Source organism: Lithobates pipiens, unplaced genomic scaffold, assembly GCF_037356315.1.
Source record: "Lithobates pipiens isolate NorthernLeopardFrog02 unplaced genomic scaffold, aLitPip1_a1.2 Scaffold_19, whole genome shotgun sequence".
Taxonomy (NCBI): Eukaryota; Metazoa; Chordata; class Amphibia; order Anura; family Ranidae; genus Lithobates; species Lithobates pipiens.
In genome coordinates, this window is record NW_027507764.1 from 455,687,305 (window position 1) to 455,706,491 (window position 19,187).

Below are 19,187 nucleotides of genomic sequence, written 5' to 3' on the forward strand. Positions count from 1 at the left end.
ACATGTCGCCATCTGGAGGTGCTGCTGTGGTAACAAAGGCACTTTAGGAATGTTTAAATCCCTTAGGCTTCCTTTAAGTGACTTCCTGATGTTACTGGTTTCTGTGCTTTAGCATTACAATAGTTCCTATTGCATGTTTAACTCCATAATGTATAGCATTGTTAGCAATATTCATGCCTCTTTTGATGTCACTGTATTTTGCATACAGTACCTTGAAAAAATATTCACACCCCTTGATTTTTTTTTCTCCCTTTCCACACCAATACAAAGTTGCACATAATTGTGAAGTGGAAGGAAAATGATAAGTGGTTTTAAATTTTTTTTTTTTTTTTTTTTTTTTTTTATACAAATAAACATGTGAAAAGTTGTATTTGTTTTCAACCCTCCGAGTTAATACTTTGTAGAACCACCTTTCTACAGCAATTACAGCTGCAAGTCTTTTTGGGTATGTCTCTTCCAGCTTTGCATATCTAGAGTGAGATTTTTGCCCATTCCTCTTTGCAAAACAACTCGAGCTCTGTCAGATTGCACTGAGAGCGTCTGTGAACAGCAATTTCCAAGACTTGCCACAAATTCTCATTTGGATTTTGCCTAGGTTCTGACTGGGCCATTCGAACACCTCAATTTGCTTTGATCTAACCCATTCCATTGTAGCTCTGGCTGTAACTTTAGGGTCGTTGTCCTGCTGGAAGGTGAATTTTCGCCCCGGTCACAAGTCTTTTGCAGACTCTAAGGCTGGATTCACACCAATGCATTTTTAGTGCTTTTTGCAGATTTGCACTACAGAACGTGTTCCATAGGAAACCATGTTAAATGGACTGTAGTGCAAATCTGCAAAATGCACTAAAACTGCATAGGTGTGAATCAGGCCTAACAGCTTTTTTTTTTTCTAAGATTGCCCTGTATTTGGCTCCATTCATCTTCCCATCAACTTTGACCAGCTTCTCTGTCCCTGCTAAGGTAAAGCATCCCCACAACATAATGCTGCTATCGCCATGTTTCACGGTGGGGATGGTGTGTTAAGGGTGATGTGCAGTGTTTTGTTTTGAGGCCAGAAAGTTAAATTTTGGTCTCATCTGACCAGAACACTTTCTTCCACATGTTTGCTGTGTCCCCCACATGGCTTCTCGCAAACGGGACTTCTAATGGCTTTCTTTCAACAATGGCTTTCTTCTTGCCACTCTTCCATAAAGGCCAGATCTGTGGAGTGCACGACTAATGGTTGTCCTGTGGACAGATTCTCCCACCTGAGCTGTGGATCTCTGCAGCGCCTCCAGAGTTACCATGGGCCTCTTGGCTGCTTCTCAGAATAATGCTCTCCTTGCCCAGCCTGTCAGTTTAGGTGGACCGCCATGTCTTGGTAGGTTTGCAGTTGTGCCATACACTTTCCATTTTTCAATGATGGATTGAACATTGCTCTGTTAGGTGTTCAAAGCCTGGGATATTTATTTTTTTTTAAAATAATTTAACCCCGCTTTAAACTTTTCCACAACTTCATCCCAGTCCTGTCTGGTGTGTTCCTTGGCCTTAGGCTGTCTGTTCACTAATGCACCTTTCGATATTTTTAGCGGCACTTTACTGTGGTTTTTGCAGAGGTTTTTGGCCGCTAGCAGGGAGCTTTAAACCCCCGCTAGTGGGCAAAAAAGGGTTAAAACGACCCCCAAAGCGCCGCTGTAATGGTTCGTGGTGCTGCCCATTCATTTCAATGGGCAGAAGCCGTGTATACACCGCTCCAAAGATGCTTATTGCAGGAGTTTTTTTTTTAACGCTCTGCAAGTGCATCACCTCAGTGTGAAAGCTCTCCGGTTTTCACACTGGGACTGCAGGGGAACTGTTTTTCAGGTGATTTACAGGCACTATTTTAAGCCCGAAAGCGCCTCAGTGTGAAAGGGGTCTTAGGTTTGTAAGAGAACCTTTCTCCACAAAACAACTGTATGTATTTTATTTGTATGTGTTTACAAATTAGGTGACTTCTGAAGGCAATTGGTTCCTCTAGATGTTGGGGGTATTAGAGTAAAGGGGGCTGAATACAAATGCACACCATGCTTTTCACATGTTTTATTTGTAAAAAAAAAAAAAAAATTTATCATTTTCCTTCCGCTTCACAATTCTGTGCCACTTTGTGTTGGTCTATCATATAAAATCCTAATAAAATACATTTACGTTTTTGGTTGTAACATGAGGACAAAATGTGGAAAATGTCAAGGGGTATAAATACTTTCAAGGCACTGTAAAGCTATGGAAGTTTAAAAAATCCTTTAATTTATGTAGGTGTTCATTAATAATACTATTAGTCAAAATTCGATTTTATTTTTCGGTACTGCCATTAAGCATTGCCTGTAAGCAGGTTAAAATCTTTTACATACATGTAAAACTACTATAACATCCTGCACTGTGAAATTCCCACTTCAGCTCCAGAAGGTTCTACCCCCTTAATGACCAGGTCATTTTTTTGCGATACGGCACTGCGTTACTTTAACTGACAAATGCGCGGCCGTGCGACACCCAAATAACATTTGTCCCCCTTTTTTTTTTTTTGGTGGTATTTGATCCTCTGCGGGGTTTTTTTGCACTATAAACAAGAGACCGTCAATTTTGAGAACATTTTTTTATTTTTATTTTACTACCTAATAAAAAAAAAATAAAAAAATTTAAAAATTAAAATCTCCATAAATATGTATTCAGCATGTTATAATAATAATAATAATCATGAATAGGCCTATATTGCTTGGTTTGCACAGAAATTATAGCGTCTACAAACTATGGGATAGATTTATGGCATTTTGGGGGTTTTTTTTGGGCGTTCAGCGATTTTTAGCAGGACTGCCACATTGCGGCGGACAAATCTGACTCTGACACTTTTTGGGGACAAGTGACACCAATACACTGTACTGTACTAATGACACTGTCGGGAAAGGGGTTAACATCAGGGGCTATCAAAGCATTTAATGTGTTACCCGGGAGTGTGCGGGAGGGGTGCTTTGATTGGAGGAAGACTAAGATCCTTGTTCATGCTTAGCAGAAACACAAGATCTCAATCTTTCCCTCTGACAGAGCAGCTATCTGCCTTGTTTACATAGGCAGACCACTGTTCTGCCCCTCTCGGAAACTATCGTCGGGTGCTGACAAACATTCGGTCTGTCAGACCCACTGATTGGCTTTCGCTCTGTCCAATCACAGCAGGTCGCTGACTCCGCACACGGGTACCCCAGACCTAAAAAAAACACGCACAGGTACGTGATTTCGCTCTGAAGGGCTGCCCTGCCACAGTATGTGTGTGTGTGTGGCAATTCAGAACCGGTTAAGAGGGGAGAGCAAAAGGACAACTTTTATTAGGGTGGTAAAGTTTTATTGGCCAGTCAGCAGTCTGACTCAGAAGGTGACTATTGTGTTATTGTACTATAGTATAGCTAGGCCTTTCGCCTGTCTATGTACTGTGGTTGGGGTGTTTTGAATAACAAAAGTAGTAGGTCTGAATCAGAACATTTTTGGACAGGTGATGCAATGCATATCTTTTGTACTTTTTATTTCATCATTTGGAAAGCGTTCAGCTTTAACGTGGTTCTGCAGGCACTTGGCAGGGGGCAGAGCTAAGAGTGCTGGTGGGGGACATGGGAAGAGGAGGATCAGGGCTGCTCTGTTGAAAACTATTGCACAGAGCAGTTTACTATGACCTTTAAAATATATATATATATATATATATATATATATATATATATATATATATATATATATATGAGTGTGTGTTTTACAATCCCTAAGACCATCATTTACAATGCTTCTATATCATTTTTTGAAGTGACTCTGCCTGAAGCATACTGCAGATTTCAGCTTTGCAGTATCCTCCCCTCCTTATTATTTTTATTTTTTATTTTTTTCCAGGGAATCCCCAGGGCAGTTGGATTGTGCCATACGATTTTAACACCTCCCAACCCTTTCAGAGGTTTCTGATGCCAAGAGGTTGGACGGGGGTTTCCGATCATGTGACCGACCGTGATTAGCTGTCACAGTGGTCACATGATCAAAAAGCTCTGGATCAAGTAGAAATCGGGGAGCTTTCCATTAGACACTGGCAACTATCGGGAGCGTGTAGGGCGCATACTCGATACAGCTGTGTTTACATTCTGGTACATATGTACTCTCTGCATTAACTTCAGCCCCGAACCATTTTGCTGGTCAAAGACCAGACCACTTTTTGCAATTCGGCACTGCGTCGCTTTAACTGACAATTGCGCGGTCGTGCGATGTGGCTTCCAAACAAAATTTATGTCCTTTTTTTCCCACAAATAGAGCTTTCTTTTGGTGGTATTTGATCACCCCTGCGGTTTTTATTTTTTGCGCTATAAACAAAAATAGAGTGACAATTTTGAAAAAAACGCATTATTTTTTTACTTTTTGTTATAATATCCCCCAAAAATATATAAAAAAACATTTTTTTACCTCAGTTTAGGCCGATACGCATTCTTCTACATATTTTTGGTAAAAAAAAATCGCAATAAGCGATTGGTTTGCGCATAAGTTATAGCGTATACAAAATAGGGGATAGTTTTATGACATTTTTATTAATTTTTTTTTTACTAGTAATGGCGATCAGCGATTTTTTTTTTATTATGACTGCGACATTATGGCGGATACATCGGACATTTTTGGGACTATTGTCATTTATACAGCAATCACTGCTATATAAATGTGATTCCTGTGTAAATGACACGGGCAGTGAAGGGGTTAACCATTAGGTGGCAGTGTAGGGGTTAAGTGTTCCTAGGGGTGTGTTACTAACTGTGGGGACCTGGGCTTTCATTTAGTGAACACTGATCTGTGCTCCAATCACATGGAGGAGAGATCAGCGTCACTAGATGCTAGGCAGAATGGGGAACTGCTGTTTACAACGGCATTTCTCCATTCAGCCGCCCCGTGAGATAATTGCGGGTATGCCCGCGGCGATAGAGTCCGCGCGACCTGCGACCGGACTCACGGGGGTCCCGACTGGCACGCGTGCGCCAGTCGGGAACCGGTTAAAGCCCACCCACAGAGAGGCTGTCTATATGCGTACCACTGGCGTGAAAAAGTTAATTGCCTTCCTCACGTGCTTTACACCTCTACACAGAATGTGCAAGTAATTGATGGGCCATAGGGTAGCACCAGTAATTTGATTATATTAACCTGGATTTAAATATTTGCAGATGAAATCACATTTTAAACAATCAATTTATATGACTTCCAAAGCGGGTGCCGCTTTTGCTTGCTGGCCAGTGGTAGGCATAACCAGCATTTTTATCACTGCATCCCAGCCAGCCTGGGAGTGAGGCATAGCACTAGATAGCATTGAGCTGTCATACATACAGACATACATACGTAAGGGTGTATGAGGGAGAAAAAGATATCTGTTTTTCCCAGAATGTTCCCATTTGATTGTGCTTTACAATTGTCTGTGTCCTGGCAGCTCTGGTCTGCAGGCCTCGCTAGTGTGCCAGCTTGGTGTTCTTTTTGCTTGAGCCAAAACGTACAGCCCAGGCAGCACATAACAAATTGGAAATTTACTAGCCAAGAGGAAAAGTAGGCAGGAGCACAAAACCAGACACAGCACACACATGGAAAAGTATATTTTTGTAATTTAACTTGATGCGTGTTGAAAAATTGAATATATAGCCCTGAACAGTAGGGAAAAACACTAAGGTATGTTAGAGTAACTGGTGCATATGATTTTAAACATCTGGAGCTCTGGACTTACTGCAGCATTGGGAATCATCTGTTACTTGTTCTTCTAACAAAGCTGGTTTGTTTAAGCCAGCGACAACATAATGCGGTCTAAAAAGAGTCATCTTGTCATTTTTGATGTCCATCATTGAAAATTAGAACTGTCTGATGTTTATTTGCGGGTAATTGTGGCCTATCGCTATATTGCTCTAAAGTTACAGTAATCCTTTCTTGGCACAGTCACACTTACAGTGCGAGAGCCATAGACCCATAAATCAGCATATAATTTCTCTTGACCTAAAATAAACTAAGCCCTTAGACTAAATTTAACTGATTTTCCCCCGTAATGAAACAAGGGAGGGAGGGAGGACGTCCAGAGAGCTCTAATGCTTCCCTCCATGTGCCAGTTGTTAAGTGCTTGTTTACATGAAGTTATCATAACACATTTCAGGATTTCATGGCTCTGTTTAATGTTTTACTTAATGTGAACAACTGAACACCCCATAAGGAATCCCAGCTGGTTGGATTTGCGCAGCTTTTGACCGCCGTTTTCAATTAGCATGGTTTGTTAGGCCATACCGATAATTGGTATGTTAATCACAAGCGCATGAATTTTCCCCCCCTCTTATTTGAAAATTAAAAACTTCCATTTCTGAGGGTTGTGAATCAATTCGCAGCTGGCTCTGAGCCAGATTTTCTTCAACCGAACGTCACGTCTGGAAGAACGCACTTGCTTCCCTAAGTGCTTGACGAATGTGTGATGATTAATTCTTCTCATTATTTTGCTGCAAATTCTCCTGACCCCACTATGATGATTCGATCACCCACTTAGAGCCCATGCATATTCATATTGGCCCTGCCATTGCTGCACCCACCTCGCTCTCCCTTATTTAGCTGCGGCCGGAGCTCAGTGCAGTAATTGAGCTGCAGTAGATTGATTGCTCTGGGGAGCTGTAAGGCCTTTAAAGGTGAAAACATATCAGTCCTGTTAATTAGGAAACAAAGCTCTGGTGGCAAGTTCAACAGTCAAATGCTCCCACAGTTAAAATGAGGAGGACCATGATGAGTTTTTCCTCCATGGACTATGTTTACTTTTTCAGATGTGATTAAGATCCCTCTGTACACATACATTTTCATTTCCAGTGCATCACAGATTAAAGCCATAACAGTCATTCACAGCAATTTCTGAACTGGAAATTAGATCAGGTAGTGAAAAAAGAAAAAGCTTGACGGTAGAATTACAGCTTTAAGATTTTTTTTGATTTTTTTTTTGCTGGCTATAGGCACAACTACTGTACATCTAAAGGCACATTTTTCAGCACTAGTGACAGTAAATATGCCCATCCTCTCCATCTTCAGGGCTACATTTTAATACAGATGCCTGAATTCATATTGAAACTCAGTCCTAAAATGTATTAAAACCTTTCTTTCCGTAAGTAGCTTGCTGGGTGGATATTTTAGTAGAGAATATTAACCACTTGCTGACTGGACTATAGTAAAAATGCATATTTTGACGTTCTGGTTAGCTGCCATAACCCCGGTATTTCTTATTTCAACTATAGGCAAGTCTCTTTCCGATAAAAGTGGTCCCATGAGTGGATTCACCATGGGATTACTTTTTAGAAGTGGTGGGAGGGGTGACCACAAAAGCGCCCCATCCCTCCGTGCTTACACACACACAGAAGTGAACGCACACGTAAGGCGTGCAAGTATATGTAAACCTTGTTCAAACCACACATGTTGAGGTATCGCCACAAACGTTCGGGTAACATCAATAATTCCTAGGGTAAGACCTCCTCTAACTCTAAGCGGGTAACCTGTAAACATTTTAAGTGTCATCTTTGGAGATTTTTAAGTATCGTAGTTTGATGCAATTCCACGAACGCGTGCAATTTTAAAGCATAACGTGAGGTATCTACTCGCCGTAACTTTTATATTTTACAAAGAAATTTGGTTATCTTTGGTGTTGCAAAAAAATTCATTAGTGTATTTTGTATTTGAAAGACAGTTGCGCAAATATTGTGCAACATAAAATATTTCAGCAATCGCAATTTAATTCTCTAGGGTCTCTGCTAAAAAAATGTATAAGTAAATTTTAAATACGGATTTAAACTTTTAAACAAAAATTTCCAGAAAAAGCCTGGTCAGCAAGTGCAACATTTCTGTGTGTGCTGAATGTACAGGTTCTGGTATTCATTCAGTGTTCTAGTCTGAGGCTGGAGTTATGGACATTAAGGGAGGTCACTAACTACCTAATTCTTCCTTCACAGACAGCAGTGGGATTGCCACATACACTTTCTGGCAACAATCTCTGGTGGTCTGGTCCAATTAGTGGTAACCACCGAAGCTGCCTTTATATCACAGTGCCACCACATTATTGGATGACAACCATTAGTTTATCCCCAGGGTGAGCAGATAGTTTTACAACTGATTGCGGATATTAAAGAGGACCTTCGGTCATTTTTTTTCAACTTTCCATCTATGAATTCCTCTGCCCTTGTTTTAACTTTGGATAGTAAAAAACTGTTAATGCCAGTAAATACATTATACAGCCCATTTCCTGTTTCTTCTCTGGTCATTAGCCTAGGCTTATGATGACATGCACAGAGCTCTCTCTCTCATGATAGTTTGCCAGAAAGAGAGGGGGTGAGTCATAAGGGGGGCCAATGAGGGCTCCAGAGCTGAAGGTGTGTATTTAAATGCAGGAAGTGAACAGGCAGCAGCTTCAGCTGCCCACAGTTAAAAATGGCCACAGCCAGTCTTGGTGGAGGGAGATTTCTGCAGCATATTTGGAAAGTACAGAATCAGTATGTATAAAATATGCAAAGTGGAGGGAAGCTTTAGAATGGCAAATATGTTTTTATTACAAATTATGTTAGACTACAGTTCCTCTTTATACGTAATGTGTATAAAGTTTATATTGTGCAATAACAACATAGATTGTATAATTCCAATTTAATACCTATATAGCTAGATTTTTGCATGTAATACTTAGATGAGTTTTGACTTGCGTAAATTAAAAGTTGTAAGAAAATGCCAACTCCAAGTATAAACTTTAAGAAAAGTTTAAAAGGGTCCGAGTGCTATGGTTTAGTTCAATGAGAGTGTGAGAGGTTAGTCCAATAAATTGTATAATTCTTGGCAATGAGACAAAGCCAACATGTTTTCGCCAGTGCTCAAGACTCCCCTTTCATCAGGGCTGAGAAACAAGATGACACAATCATATAGTACACTATCTAAAAACTGCAAGCACACATAATAATGTACTAAACATCGTATGTCAAATCATCTAAAGACATGTCTTCTATATGCATATCATGTCATTAAAACGTATGGATGGATAACAATATTACATCCATTCGGCTGTACATTCTATTTGTTATAAAAGATGAAGTCTGTATTTATAAACCATATATATTATGTACTAGTAGTTTTAGATAAAAACATTTTTTATGTGATTTTGGGGTTGATTTACGAAAAACTGGAAGGTGCCAAATGTGTAAATCGTCCCTTTTGTGTCTCAGCCCTGATGAAGAGGGAGCCTTGTGCCACTGGAAACGCGTTGAATTTGTCTCCTGAATTTTTTCCAAGAGTATTAAACTTTTACTGGACTAACCAGTGGTGCTCTGATCCTTTTACAGTTTGCTAGGACATTCCCGGGGACAAGGATACTTCAAATAACAGAGTGGTCTCCCTTGAATTTAAGATCAAGTATTGTTTCTTCTTTGGATCCAGCAGCAGGTTCCAAGTATAACCCTTTTAAACAAGTGCATAGTTTTGAGCAAAAAAAGTGTGTACCTGTCACCTCAAAATTTGTCTTCCACTAGTGTTCACAGCCTAAAGCGCATACCAATTGCTACAATGCACTTGAAGCTTTTTGTACCATACTGTGATGTTCAAGTCTTGATAATGGTATAAATGTTTACAGTGTGGTAACTATACATTGTGGCATCTTCATAAGGCCCCTTTCACAGGGGGCAGATCCACTGGACGGACTCCACTAGCTTAGAGGGGGATCGCACTATTGATCCCAACTGAGCAGGCAGATGACAGGTCCGTCTCTGCTCAGTGTACAGGGATAGACCTGTCAGAGCCCCTTTGTTCTCTTTGGGGAGATTGGATGAAAACCGACAGCCTGTCCATTCTCATCCGATCCGCTGGATGGATGGCGAACGTATCGACATCCGTCTTGTTTTGAGCAGATCTTATTGGATGGCAGGTGGGTGTCAGTGGACACATCTCCGCTGACATCCACCTACTTATAGAAGTCAATGGGTTGCCCGCTCAAATCCACCTAAAAAAAGACAGATCCGAGTGGGCCAATTGTGTGAAAGGGGTCTAGTAGGGCAGGAAAAGTCCCACAAACGGAAAGATCTGAGAATTTTATAGCTTTTTCCTGTCCACTCTTTGGCGTCCATTTCTGCAGGTCTTCATTAATCTGTGATGACCAGAGGTTCCTGCAGAACAAACTGCATGTTAAATTGGCACCATATAGCCGCATGCAAAAACACTCAGAACCAGTTCATGCAGTGTAGCCTCTGCATATCGCATAGAAGATCAGTGTAAATACACATACAAGCACTGATTTCGATCAGTTTGTGCAGGAGGATAGTTAGGGGATTTTTCAACCCATAGTATTGCCACCCTAAAAAAAATATATCTATATCAAAATTATCTATAACACACTACAGACTCCTTGCTGAGGATTATGCTGAACAGCCAACTCAAACTTCAGAGATGAGACCAAACCGCAAGACATCTAATCCTCTAAAGAATCTGAAAAGCATCTGTCTTGGTGTATAGATTGATTGATTGGCCTGGCTGCGTATTGTCTGTCAGCATTTGTGTATTATCAGTCAAAGATCATTTACATCTCGCTTATCTGACCAGAGTTAGAAATAGGAAGAGAGGAGAAGCGTATTTGCTCCTCCTTTGATTCGCTCGCCCTTCTGATGGTGTGCATTAACTCTGTGATTGCTGAGACATTGAGTGATTGCAATTTACAGGATTACCGATATGGAATATGTCAGTAACTGTGGTGAGGCTTCCTCGATGTCTGGCGCACACTGAATTGCTGTTAATTATAACTTTCCTTTATTATTTGGAATACCTATCTAACATTTGTTTTTAGGCCAACAATAATGTGCCCTTTAATGAATGAATAATTGTGAGAGTGGGTGCAGGTTTAATCCCATTATAACTAAAGGCACATCTTCACATTCCAGATCCAAATGGTGTGGTGAGGGGATAGAACCACAGTCAGGTCTTTATTGCTAATGGCATCCCCATTACTGAGATACACCCTCTGTAATCGTCCTGTTCACCTGTCATGGTAGTAAAGGTTTCAGAATACTTTATTATTCCCGAAGGGATTAGGATGAATCCATACGTTTTCAGAAGCCACCAGAACAGAAAGAGGGGAAATCTTCCAATGGGGATGTTGATCCCTGTGACAATTATCGAAGATTCCCCTCATTGGCAAAATATCTTCTCACTGCCTGTTAAATCTACATGACGAAGGGAAATCTTCCTAATGAGAGTAAAGATAACCAAAAATGGAGGCTTGTTTGTACCATTTTTCTGTGTTCCGTTTTTTGTTGTCGCAAGGCACATGCTGTCACGTTTCTGAGGTCTATTAGTAATCGTCTAATTATTTTTTTATGCGTCATATCAGCAATGAACAGAGTTGAAATACAAAAAAAAGGCAAAAAAACTGATTGGTTTAAGCCCTCCCTTACTCTCTGCCACGTGGAAAAAAAGTTATGGCTTTAGACAATCTTTAATGGAGAAGTATGTGCTTATGAAAAAAAAATAAACCTACATACGTGCCTAATCCCTGGTTCAAACTGCCGCGACTTGAGGGTTAACCGATTTTAATAGAAGCCACCATAAAGTCATGCCAGCATGTCGGATTCAGAATCGCAGCAATGTGAACTGGGGCTTAATGCTGTCTCACATTGGCTCGAAGACCAAGAATTGAGCAATCACTTCACTCGGCTCTCGGTCTGCTTGGATATGTCAGTCAGGGCTGTCCTCTGATTGTCCAGCGCTTACTGGAGCACCAGACTGGGGAGGGGGCGGGTGCAGATGGCTTTGGCTCTCAGCCATGGGCCGAGCAACTAAGCCAGCTGTCAATCAGGCAAGCAACTGGATCCCAACATTTTTGTTGGGATCCTTCCGGAACCTGGCATCGCTCTGCCCTGTCAGCTGACTATGGGTCACAGGAGAACAATCTGTACTCTCGTGACCCTCAGAGGTATGGCCATACTTCTCATTTAAGCTTGCTATACATGCTATTTTATTGTTGCTGGTTTCCATTGATTTCCCTAAAATCATCATAGTTGCAAAACCTTTTCCATTTGATCATTTTATTGTTCCTACCCTCCCACCCATGCCGTTAAGAATATCATGGAAAACAAAAGTATATTTTTATTGGAGTTTGGAGGAGAGGAAGCGACAATACTTGTGTTACAGCCCCAATTAAAATCCTAAACACAATACCCCATTGTTTTAAATGCTTGCAAATGTATTAAAAATAAAAAATCACATGTACATAAGTATTCGCAGCATTTGCCATGACACTCAAAATTGAGCTCAGGTGCATCCTGTTTCCACCGATCATCCTTGATATTTCTACAGCTATTTTTTTTTATTACATTTTTATTTTATTTAAGTTCAACATATCAAGTAGCCGTACAACCTTCTATTCCATAGTATCATACAAAAAACTACATTAATATAAAAAATTCATAAATATTCCATTCCAAAAACTGGAATGGCTAACCCACCCAACTTAAATGGGAATAGAAAAAAAGCTTGATTGGAGTCCACCTGGGTTAATTCAGTCGATTGGATAGGATTTGGAAAGGCACACACCTCCTATATAAGATCCCACAGTTAACAGTGCATGTCAGAGCACAAACCAAGCCATGAAGTCCATGGAATTGTCTGTAGACCTCAGACAGGATTGTATCGAGGCACAGAAATATTGAATGGTACAGAAATATTTCTGCAGTATTGAAGGTCCCAATGAGCACAGAGGCCTCTAGCATCTGTAAATGGAAGAAGTCTGGAACCACCAGGATTCTTCCTAGAGCTGGTCACCCGGTCAAACTGAGCAATCAGAGAGAAGGGCCTTAGTCAGGGAGGTAAGTTCCAGCATTTCTCTGGAGAGAGGGGAACCTTTCAGAAAAACCTCCATCTCTGCAGCACTCTACCAATCAGGCCTATATGGCAGAGTGGCCAGATGGAGGCCACTCCTCCGTAAAAGGCACATGACAGCCCACCTGGAGTTTGCCAAAAGACACTTTAAGGACTCTCATCAGACCAGAGATGCCAGGAGCGCCACAGAGGGACCCATAAAAGGTCCCTCGGAGGCAGGTATAACATGTTTGTTAAATAGGTGTGCCAATTTTGTAGCCTCATACTCAAGACTCGAGGCTGTAATTGGTGCCATAGGTGCTTTGACAAAGAGCAAAGGCTGGGAATACTTTTGTACATGTGATTTTATTTTTTATAGGTTTGCAAAGATTTCAAATAAACTTCTCTCACATTGTCGTTGTGGGGTATTTGTAGAATTTAAGGCTGTAACATAAAATGGAAAAAGCGAAGCGCTGTGAATACTTTCCGGATTTACTGTAGATAATGATGGCTGACCTATGAGCTAAAGAGTCGGAAAGAGGGCCTTTGTGTTAGCAGGATTGCATCACTATGAGCAGCAAGAAAGTGCATTGTGTGATGTTGGATGGTAGACTGCAAAGGGAATGGTGAGAGGAGCTTGAGCAGATCACCGCAAGAATAAAATGTAGTTGGTGGGAGCAGGCCATGGCCAGGAGAGGAGACAGGTGTGTGTGCAGATGACAAGAGGGAGAAAAATGGAGTGGAGTACAATACTACTAAGGGTGGGAATGGGGCTCACAGGAGTAAAGTATACCATTGTAAATGACAGCTAAGAAAGGTGGTATGGAATAGGGTTATCTTTCCATTCCTGGAGCAGTGTTTCAGAGCTGAAGGAAAATTATCATGACTGCACTTCATCCTAGTAAGACCCCTTTCACACTTTGCAGGAGCTACAGCCCTAAAAATAGCGCCTTCAAGGCGCCCTGAAACAGCCACTGTTGTGTCGGAGCGGTGCGCTTGCAGAAAGTTGGAAAAAAAAACCTCCTGCAAGCAGAATCTTTGGAGCAGTGTATACACCGCTCCTGCCCGTTGAAATCGATGGGGCAGCAGTGCCCACACCGCCCCAGTGTGAAAGGGGCCTAACAGGGCAGCCTATTTCTTAACAGAATAAGGCAAGCCCATATTTTGTCATGTGAGCTAAGATGATGGTTCCGACCTGCTGTGACACATGCTCACCACCATTAGAAGCTTAATTGTACTATAAAGGGTAAAAACATTTTTTAATGTAATATCTACTTGGGTAGTTTGAAGACTTTGCTTTGCAGAATACATAATTTTATTGGTGCGTTATTCCAATTCTGAGATATTAGAGGACAAGTCTCAGCCACATACATCTATTCCTTTGCACATATTGCCACTAAGTGGTGCTGCTCACTCTAGAACATAAACCATTGAAAGTGTCATCTTCCCCTAGTGCACTCTGTTGAAGCGTAACATCTCTAGTGTCTGCTGCCCAATGTTAGTAAGGTCACCATTAATATTTAATGGCTCTAGATCGGCAGCAGGCAGCTCGTAAATGTCTGCCTGCTATCTGTTACTGCAGTGACTTCATATCTGCTCTGTAATTTCACCATTGGTTAATATAGCCACCTGCCCGGACAATTCAGAAATGATTTCCGGACTGTGTAATCAATGCTCCAAGCCCAGCTAAATATGTTCCCTGTTAGAACCTTTACTGAAAAACCACACTGGCTGAATAGCAACACAGGTTATAGAACAATTAGATTGCTGCATGCGTACGTTGCCTCTAGTCTTCAGAGAGGATATGCTGCTCTTCTAGCGTGTGACTGCTCTTTTAGTTTATAACTTGGCTGTTATGAAAATAGTTTTTAAGTTCTGTATGCGCTGCAATTATAACCTTTACAAATGTGCATTGTAGAAAATCAGGTTTATTCAGATTTTCACTGTGATCGGCTATTGCTTATTTTTCTAGGATTTGCTTTCAGTGATCATCACAATTTTTCAGATTTATCCAAAATAAACTATAGTTGAAATTGTGTCAGTCATATTTTAGCTGTTGGGCTTTAGGCGGATATCAAACTCAATTTAAGGCAGTTATTCATAAAAAAAAAAAAAAAAAAAATTTTGAATGCAACTTGTGTAAGTACCGGAGTAAGGCTTAGAAAGCACACAGGCTGTGGGTGAGCAGTTGTAGGTGCCAACCCGGTGTGCTACAGTGCACATACAGTATGCTGGCAAGGAACTTGCTGACAGGGGGAGAGAGAAGACATGACCTCATCAGTCTGCTGCTGCCCCTTCATTATCAAGTCATGAGTTAAGGGCAGGAAGATGACACCGCTATATTGCTAAGCAAAATTAAAGCTTCCTTTTTTTTTTTTTTTTTTTTTTTCTTTTTTTTATTATCTTTGTTAAAATAACATGTTCTACTTACCTCTTCTGTGCAAGTCAGTATAACCTCTAAATGATTGTATTTTTACGTCCTATGATTATTTGTGAATTATATTTGTCACATGGCATCATTTCTTGCACTGTTTATTTTAAATTGTTCTCCTTCTGTTTTAGGCATTTATTAATACAGCAAAAGAAATTTATGAAAAAATTCAGGAAGGAGTCTTCGACATAAACAATGAGGTAATTTATTGTTTAATTTTTAACAGAAGGCAGCTGTTGGACACTGCTTTACAATTATGGTTTTAGAAAATGTATATTAAGAGTACCGTATATACTCGAGTATAGGCCGACCCGAATATAAGCCGAGGCCCCCAATTTACCCCCAAAAAACTGGAAAACTTATTGACTCGTGTATAAGCCGAGGGTGAGACATGGCTGTCCATCCCTGTGTGTCCGTCCATCCCTGTGTGTGTGTCCGTCCATCCATCCCTGTGTGTGTGTCCATCCATCCATCCATCCATCCCTGTGTGTCCGTCCATCCATCCCTGTGTGTGTATCCATCCATCCCTGTGTGTGTGTGTGTGTGTGTGTGTGTGTGTATTCATCCATCCATCCCTGTGTGTGTGTGTGTGTGTGTGTGTGTGTGTGTGTCCGTGCAGCCTTGTGTGTGTGTCCAGCCTACCTGTGTCCCAAGCCTCCGTCCCAAGCCTCCGTCCCGAGCCGCCGTCGTCCCGAGCCTCCTCTGTCCCGTGCCTCCTCTGTCCCGTGCCTTCCGGTGTCCCGTGCCTCCTCTGTCCCGTGCCTCCTCCGTCCCGTGTCGTGCCGATGGATCGCCGCTCTTCTCGGCGGCCATTCTACGATTCAAAAGCTGCGCCTCCGTCCTCCGCCTGTGATAGGCGGAACACTGAATTTCCCAGCAGCCTGTGTTCCGCCTATCACGGACATCCTCTCATACTCGTCCGTAGTATGAGAATGAACGGATGTCCGTGATAGGCGGAACACTGACTGCTGGGAAATTCAGTGTTCCGCCTATCACAGGCGGAGGCGGAGAAGGAGGCGCGGCTTTTGAATTTTAATGTCCGCCGTCTGTCTGCTCGATACGCTGATCGAGCAGTCAGACAGCGGTGACTCGAGTATAAGCCGAGGGGGCACTTTCAGCCTCAAAAAAGAGGCTGAAAATCTCGGCTTATACTCGAGTATATACGGTATATCCAAGTTTAACTGTATTGGACTTGTTGCTACACATGATCTGAGTCTTTTGAGAAGGTGACCTTCCCCCACATGTAAAGGATGAGCAATGTATGTTAAAGATGTTTAAATATTTCTAGGAAGGTTAAAATATACTGTCAGTAAAATGTCCTGAGATCAGGTAGTGCCTTCTGTCCTTTTAGAGATACAATGACCTGGTCAAAGTCCTGCATGATTTGGATCTAACCTGTTGTACAAAATTTTGAATATGCCGTTACAGCCTGAGTTGTGTATAAAATTGTGACCACCCTTTTTTGCATTTATGAATGCAGTTTCCTTCATTTGTTAGTCTCTCTAACACTATAGTCACAGGGTTGTCCAGAATAGTTCTAGTGCAGGGCTCGACAAAACCCGGGCGCCAGGTCACATTGGCGACTAGAAATAGCGACCTCGCGCCTGGGGCAGCACAGCTGGGGGGGTATCCTGTCTCTGTGGACCCCCCCAGCGTGATCGCGTCGGGCCGTTCCGCCGGCGGCCGAAAATTTAGGCCGCGGCTTTGAGGCCTTCTGCGGTCCTATGATTCCTTATGGAATCTGGCGCCCTCTTGTGGTCGCCGTTGGTATGACAAACCAGCAATGCTAATGAAGCTTCCTCTGTTTTATATTACCTGCCTCTTCTTCCCTTTATTTAGAACCCCCTAAACATTATATATATTTTTTATTCTAACACTCTAGAGAATAAAATGGTGGTTGTTGCAATACTGTCTGTCACACCGTATTTGTGCAGCGGACTTACAAGCGCACTTTTGTTGGGAAAAATAATTTAGTTAATAAAAAAATAAGACCACAGTAAAGTTAGCCCAATTATTTTTTATATTGTGAAAGATAATGTTACGCCGAGTAAATTGATACCCAACATGTCACACTTCAAAATTGCACCCGCTCATGGAATGGCGACAAACTTTTACCCTTTAAAATCTCCATAGGCGACGTTTAAAAAAATTCTACAGGTTGCACGTTTTGAGTTACAGAGGAGGTCTGGGGCTAGAATTATTGCTCTCGCTCTACCGATCACGGCGCTACCTCCTATGTGTGGTTCGAACACCGATTTTATATGCGGGCAGGACAGGGCGCGTTTAAAAATTTATTATTTTTTCTTCTTATTTTAACTTTTTTTTTTTTTTTTTTTTCCACTGTTCTTTTAAAAAAAAATGTTGTGTCACTTTTATTCTTATTACAAGGAATGTAAAAATCCCTTGTAATAGAAAAAGCAGGACAGGTCCTCTTATATATGAGATCTGGGGTCAGAGAGACCTCACATCTCATATTTACACTAAAATGCAATTGAAAAAAAAATTGTAATTTGAAAAAAAAAAAAAAATGTCCCTCTAAGAGCTATGGGCAATGACTTGGAGACGGGGGGGGCGCGACGGCGGCGCTGCTATCTTCCCCTCACTCGTCTCCATGTCAGGCCAGGGACAGGTCCGGATCGCCATCACGGACCTGGCTCCTAACTTTTTAAGCTGGCTCCTAGATTCCAAGCAAATTTGTCAACCCCTGTTCTAGTGTGTTCTGGGAAATTACTGGCCTCCTACATTGTTACTATGAGCGAGCTCTGTACATAGAAATTAGCTGTTCACTCTCATTACATAAATAATAAAAAAAAAGATGTCAGCCTCCTTCTGGAAGACTCGGCATAGATGAAGACCAATATTTAACAGTAGACCATATTTATGTGTGTTAGGCTTGGTTCACACTAGCGAGATTTCAGATGTGATCTGAGTCGCAGAGGATCGCATAACAATGGAAATCACATAGGTGGTGCACATTGGCATCAATGCAATTCCACATGCCACAATTTTTTTGTTGGCCCCACGGAATATCCAAGCCACCTCCAAAACACAACCAAGTAGCACTACATAATTGCATTAAAAGTCAGATCAAAATCGTATCGTAGTAGTGTGAACCTAAGGTGGCCATTAGGGTTGCACCAATACCACTTTTTTCTGACTGAGTACAAGTACTGATATTATTTTCCCCAAGTACTCGCCGATACTTTTATGTCATGTGACAGTAGCACTGATAGGTGAGAGAGACTGAGGACAAAGATTCCCCAGACCCTTTCTCTGCAGCCTCGGCTGCACTGAAAATGAACGGACAGGAGACAGCGGCACTTGTTCATTCAGAAACTGAAGCAAAGTTTACGAATAATCAGTTATGAATGGACAGAGCCAGTGCTCATTGACTGCATTTGGAAAAGAAAGGAGCTGGTAAATTACTTATTTACCGGCTCCTTCCCCCGCTCTCCGGGACGGGGGGAGCGGAGGGGGACTGAAGTAGGACATGGCGAGGGACCTTCAGGGGCGCATGGAGGGTGACATGGAGAAGGACACGGGACAGTCGGGGGTGATCTGTGTGGCGGTTGAGTTACAATCGCCAATCTCCGTGTATAGACTTCAATAAAGCCGTGTGAGGGAGAGGAGGAGAAGCGGCTGTCGGCTGCTTTATTGAATCTCTACAAGGAGATTGGTGCTTGTAAGTGCCCCCACTGCCACACCGATTATCCCCTGAATGCCCAGGTATTGGATTAAGCATCAGCGCATTTGCACTATTCCTCCATCTACATCGTATGTGTGAATGGAGAAATTGTTTTTTCCTGGCTGAATGATCCATGGTCCGCTTTAGGAAGACTAGTACTATTGACATCTACAAAGTAAAAGGAACCTATTGGGACTGAATTGTATAAAATTGTATTGCTCACTTATTTTGTAG

General features: G+C 41.7%; 1 protein-coding gene across 1 annotated transcript in view; it reads left to right on the forward strand.

Moving 5' to 3' along the window:
* RAB2A (RAB2A, member RAS oncogene family) overlaps window positions 1-19,187 on the forward strand; it is a 156,958-nt gene that overhangs the window by 127,186 nt on the left and 10,585 nt on the right. Inside the window, exon 7 of the mRNA XM_077492754.1 lies at window positions 15,400-15,468. Within this exon, the coding sequence (XP_077348880.1) occupies window positions 15,400-15,468 (69 nt within the window). The remainder of the gene's footprint in view (window positions 1-15,399; window positions 15,469-19,187) is intronic.